The 6,000-nt window shown below is 46.1% G+C and overlaps 1 protein-coding gene across 2 annotated transcripts in view; it reads right to left on the bottom strand.

The window, feature by feature from the left end:
* Positions 1-289: 289 nt before the first annotated feature.
* LOC119971358 (BTB/POZ domain-containing protein 3) overlaps positions 290-6,000 on the bottom strand; it is a 77,460-nt gene continuing 71,749 nt past the window's right edge. For both annotated transcript variants that reach the window (XM_038806798.1, XM_038806792.1), the window contains one exon: positions 290-5,576. In XM_038806798.1, coding sequence (XP_038662726.1) covers positions 4,544-5,576 — 1,033 coding nt within the window. In that variant the 3' untranslated portion in view covers positions 290-4,543. The remainder of the gene's footprint in view (positions 5,577-6,000) is intronic.

Here is a 6,000-nt window from a genome sequence, read left to right as displayed (position 1 = left end):
CAATGATTTCCAATCTATGATCTCGGGTCAATGATCCACTCACCAGCAGGAATAGGTTTTTTTCTCGATCTTCTAAATTAAAACCTCTCGTCTTCCTGTAAAGCTCTCTGAGGTCATCTAACCTTCTCTGTCCCAAGGAGAATAGCCCGAACTTTCCCAACCTCTCCATGTAACAGAAGTCTCTCATTCCTGGTAACATCCTGGTAAACCTCCTCTTCACCCTTTCTAAGGCCTTTAACCTCTCCGCAAGTGTCATACCGAGTTGATAAGTTCCAAATATTCTCCTTCATTTTAGCGTATTTTTCTAGAAAAGTATGAACACATTTTGAGTAACTGGATGTGAAATTAATTTCCAGGCAATTGGGATGAAGCAGCTTACTGTTGACAACAAGGAAAAGGAAGAGGCCATTCAGCCCCTTGAACCTATTCTGTCATTGTTAGGTCATGGCTGATCTGCATCTCAACTCCATCAACTTGCCTTAGTACTGTAATACTTAATATCCTTGCCTAAAAAAAAACTATCAATCTCAGTTTTTAAATTGCCAGTTGACTTTCAGCCTCAACATTTTTGGGGGAGAGAGTTCCAGATTTCCACTCATGTGTGAAGAGGTACTTCCTGACTATCATTCCTGAATGCTCTCACTCTAATGAAAATGTTATAATAATAATGACCACTTGTTCTGGACATTCCCTCCCAAGCAGGGAGAACATTATTTATCTACCGTATTTATCTACATTATTAATCTATTTTCAGATTATTTGTCTTAAACATTCTTTCAGCCATCTTAAGTGGGTAGCAGGATGATCTGAATGACCCCAAGGAGTGGCCTCCCCTCCCCTTTTGTGACCCTCAGATACAGCTGGCCCGGATGGCAGTACCCGGGCTCTGGGTGGAGCGATGATCAATGGTGGATCCTATGGAGGTGAAGGTGGAGGAGTCACAACCTCAGGATATAATGGTTGGCTGGTGCCAGGCGGGAGGATCCTCTGGGATGAAGAGGGTTTGCGTTTCCTTTAAACACATGAGAGAGGCAACTAGAAATCACCCGAGTCAAATATGGTCGGTACCAACAATTCTCATCAAGGCAACTGTGTGAATGGGGTTGGCACACCTTGTTCAGTATGGGCATCATGGGTTAAAGAGTGGCTCAACCAGAACTCCAGCAATGAGATCGAGCTCCAGCAATGAGGTCATCTGCTGTTGCTATGACTGGAAAGTTTGGATATCTATGACTGCCGGTGCCACTATGGCACTCAGAGGAGAACAAATAATCTTAAACACTTCAATTAGATCACCCCTCAACCTAGCAGTATTCCTCTACTATTCAGGATGGTACCACATGCCAAGACAATGCCCAAGTTGGGCAGGTTTTTACCGCTAAAAGGGAGCCACTCACATACAGGTGGAACTGGCATGAGTTAACTTGCTTGCATTGGACTTGCCTTCTCTCTTTGAGAACCAATTGAACTGATGGGCCTCTTCCTATCTCTTCCCTTTGTGCGGCTATATGTTGCCATGCGAACAGAGATGTCTTGCAAGTGGGTAGAAAATAACAAGAAAAGAAAATCAGGAACCTTGAGAACTCTTAATTATCAGACTGTAAAGGCGGCAGTCAAACCAGCTCCTATTTACAAGGTTCATTTGATTTGTGAGCAGAACTCTTTTGGGCAGATGATTACAGCCTTCTGCAGTTCATCAGCCCTCTACTCGTTACTGCTGTCTTTTTACCCTCCCACACAATTTCATAACCTACGACGAGCAAATTCTGATTAGCTGAGCTTCTGGAGAGAAAATGCATTTACTGTCACCCAAAACATGCTCCATGAAAATTGATTTCAGTTTGTTCTTAACAGCACTTGGAAAAAAAATAATATGCCAAGGGGTCAACTACATTCAGACAAAAGTTACCCGCCAACCCAGAGGTAGATTGTGTGGTATTGTTTCCTTGTTTTTGTTTTACTTTGGCAGGTGTAAAGGTGGACAAAAACAACAGCGAGAAAGACGACATGCTGTGCTCCCTCACAGCTACAACAAAATACATAGTGCCTCGGCTCAAGATCACAGGGAGAACAGAGAGGCTTCTGCCAGGATTTTGGTACTCCTGGCTTCAGGGAACTGTGCTAAAACACAGCAAGTCGGATATGGCTGCTCCTGATGCCCGACAGGAGAGAATCCGAATGTTTTTAGGAGGGGAATAAAAGATGTGTATTTCTATCGCTCCTTTCGCAGCCTTTGAATCCTCCGTGCATTGAAACAGGAGGAGGCCATTCAGCCCCTCAAGTCTGTTCTGCCATTCAATGGTTGATCTGTGCCATTGAATCATAGAATCCTTACAGCTCAGAAGGCTGCCATTCTGCCCATTGGGTCTGCACCAACCCTCTGAAAGAGCACTCTTCCTAGGCCCACTGCCCCATCCTATCCCCATAACCCCAACCAAACTCTACATCCCTATACACTAAGAGGTGACTTAACATGGCCCAACCACCTACCCACACATCTCTGACTGTGGGAGGAAACCGGAGCACCCGGTGGAAACCCACACAGACACAGGGGAGAAACTTCAAACTCCACGCAGACAATAAGGCCAGGCTCGAGCCTGGGTCCCTGGTGCTGTGAGGCAGCAGTGCTAATCACTGTGCCACCCCGCAGCTCACCTTTGCACTTTATCCCTTAATAACTTTAGTGAACAAAAATCTATCTCAGATTTAAAATTAACATTTGACCTTGCAGCAATTGCTGTTAGCAGAGACATCTATTACCCATTGTGCGAAGAAATGTTCTTCATTTCACTCCTGAAAGGTCTGGTTCTAATTTCTAGACAATATTCCCGAGTCCTACACTGCCTTACCAGTAGAAATCATTTCTCCCTGTTGTATTATTTCCCCTTACTTTGTGCAAATCCCCTCTCAACCGTCTAAATTTCAGGGAATAAAAACCCTAGTTTGTATAACCTCGCCGCGTAATTTAACCATTTAGGTCCAGATATCATTCCAGTAAACCTACATTGCACTCCATCCAAGATCAGTATATCCTTCCCGAGGTAAAATCATAGACTTCCTACAGTGGAGAAGGAGGTCATTTGGACCATCTGAAAGAGCACCCCACCTAGGCCCATTCGCCCGCCCCATCCCACAACCTCACACTAAGGGAAAATGTAGAATGGCCAATCCACCTAACCTGCACATCTTTGGACTGTTGGGAGGAAACCGGAGCACCCGGAGGAAACCCACGCAGACACGGGGACAAAGTATAAACTCCACATAGACAGTCACCCAAGGCTGGAATTGAACCCGGGTCCCTGGTGATGTGAGGCAGCAGTGCTCAACACTGTGCTGCCCAGATGTGGAGCCCAGAACTGCTCACAGTATACTCCCGGTGTGGTGTAGTCAAATAAGAATTTGTACACATTTAGTCCCAACGTAGTTTGCAATCAACAAAGTACTTACAAATTGCAGCCACTGTGGTAATGTAAGAAACGCGGCAGCCCCATTTTGTGCACAGGAACCTTCCACAACCAACAATGTCAAAATGACCCAGAGAAAGAGCTTCTTTAGTGATGTTGAGCAAAGGGTGAACGTTTGGCCAGGACATCAGGGATAACTCCCCTGCTCTTCTTTGAAATGGAGAACAAAGATTTTTTAAAAACATTTCTACAGGAGAGGGCAGGTGACGTCTCATGTGAAAGATGTCACCTCTGACAGAGCAGTGCTCCTCAATGCGCCAGAGATTCAGCTGAGATTTTGTGCATCAAATCTCTGAATCCACACCTTTGGACACAGAGGCAGGAGTGTGACCGACTGGGCCATGACTGGGCAGCAAGAAAGAGTGCAATTATGCCCCCTCTCGTTAGAGGTACTAGCTTTTGTACCCGTTCACTCACACAGTCAGTGATCATCCTTCCTGGTGTATGCACACATTTATGCATATTTTTAAAAGCTGGTTTGAGTTTCATCTATCTGTGTTACAATACACCACCCGTGACTGAGCTGAAATTGTTTCCCAAGATATTTCTGCTGGTGAACACGTCTGAAGCAAGGCCGTGTTCGATTCAGCTTAACCTGGCAAATACAAACAGGGGGTTGCGGAGAAACCTATGGCTGTACCGTCTGCAATAGTTCACAGGTGCTGACGGGTGGGAAAGCTAGATCAGAAAGTGAGGGGGAGAGAATTAACACAGTGATTCTGATTGAACTACCCTGACAGCTTGGCAATTCATGACCTATTAAGTCCCTTATTAAGGGGGCTTAATTTCCTTTGGTGGGGAATTAATTAATGTGTTGAGATTAGTAACTTTATTAACAAGCCTGCAACTGAATTTTACATAGCAGAGGATATTAAACCTCTGTTTGGTAAAAAGAGCTGGCAGTCAGCATGGGAACTGCATTTGGCTGTAGATCCGTGAGAATGAAACTGTGGATGATGAGACGAGTTAATTTATAATGAAGGGCTTCGTTTTGCTGTTTTTTGAAATGTGCCGTAGTCAAACCAGACAGAATGTAGGACAGACTGTGGATGGGGGGATTTCCAAAACGTTACTGTTATTCAGGCATAGAATATTAGCTCTGGAAGTTGCCCTCCTTGTACCCCTGTGCCATTGGTACTGTCTGAGGAACACTGGAACTGAAAGGTGACTTTCCCGCACTGTACTTCAGTCATCCCCTCCTGCCCAAAATAGCTCAGCTCGTTTCCATCCAGCACCACACTGGCAGTGTAGAAGGTATCCGGTTCAATCTGCACAGGGTGTTCGAACCACACGGGGAAAGTGTGGCTGGAGCCATCCGAGAAAAACTTGCTGAAGTTCTGGCCCAGGAGGACGCCTTGCCGCTTCAGCTCGAGCGTGGCGCTATACTCAGCTGAGCCGCAGCTGGAGCCGTACAGGCCGAAGCCAGCAATGAAGACCCGCTTGTCCACGGCGAACTGGATGCTGTCGCACCGGCCTCGGTAGCGCCACTGGTTGCTACGGTAGGCGCAAGACTGGAAGCGGTGACAGCGCTGCGGGGCCAGACCTTTCCGGGGCTTGCACACAAACTCCAAGTCTGGCTTCTTGGCCGCTGTGTACCAGAGGAAGATGTCGTTGGTCTCGTTGAGAGTCAGAACACCAGACTGCGCGGCGCCATTGGCAAAATCGTCCAGTGTCATGGCTGGGATACGGATCAGGTAGAGCGCCTTGCCCAGAACCTTGCGCTTATTCTCAATGTTGATGGACAGATCTCGCCTCTGGCATTCCACCTCTGCCCAGTTTAGCACAGCCTCAAACAGAATGATTTCCTTGGCATTGAGGGTCTCCCTATTCAGGATGCTCTGCAGTGTCTGGTAATCGATGTCGCAGAAGCCCTCAGACTTCAAAGCCAGCTCAGCTTGGGCGTCAATCACTTCCCAGCACCGTTGGGTCAGGTCCGGTTCCTCAAAGAGGCAGCTCTGGGACAGCAACACGCAGGCATTCTTTGCACTCAAGCTGGTCTCCAGGAAGTTAACACAAGCTCGGGCTAGGTGAGGAACGATATACTTCTTTGCAGCGTAGAGGGTGGCTAAGACTGTATCTGCAGCCAAATCTATCTCGTCACAGTAGATGTACCTGCAAAGAGAACCAGGACGTTAGCAATCAGGAGATGAAGCAAAATGACCAAATATAATGGACCTGATTCTGGGATTAAACTTGCCCATAAAAAGGAACCAATTCCAACCTGTCCAAGTGAGGCTTAAGAAATCTCTCCCAACTAGAGGGGTTTATATTTGCCGTGTTATTCCTAATGATAATGTAATGCTAAATAGCTTGATATCATTTTCTTAGTTGCTATAACAATTTAAATAAATCAATATCTTTGAGAGGAGCAGTGATGGATTTATTTGTGGATTAAAGCCTCCTCTTGTTAAAAACATCAAGTATATGAGTAGGCCATTCTGCCTCTCGAGACTGTCCAATCATTGAATTGGGCCATGGTTGATTGGGATCTCAACTTCATTTACCCTCCTACTCCGGGATGGACCTGACTTTGTTT

This window comes from Scyliorhinus canicula, chromosome 1, assembly GCF_902713615.1.
Source record: "Scyliorhinus canicula chromosome 1, sScyCan1.1, whole genome shotgun sequence".
Classification (NCBI taxonomy): domain Eukaryota; kingdom Metazoa; phylum Chordata; class Chondrichthyes; order Carcharhiniformes; family Scyliorhinidae; genus Scyliorhinus; species Scyliorhinus canicula.
Note: the sequence above shows the minus strand (reverse complement) of the source record. Positions and strands in the feature narration are given on the sequence as shown.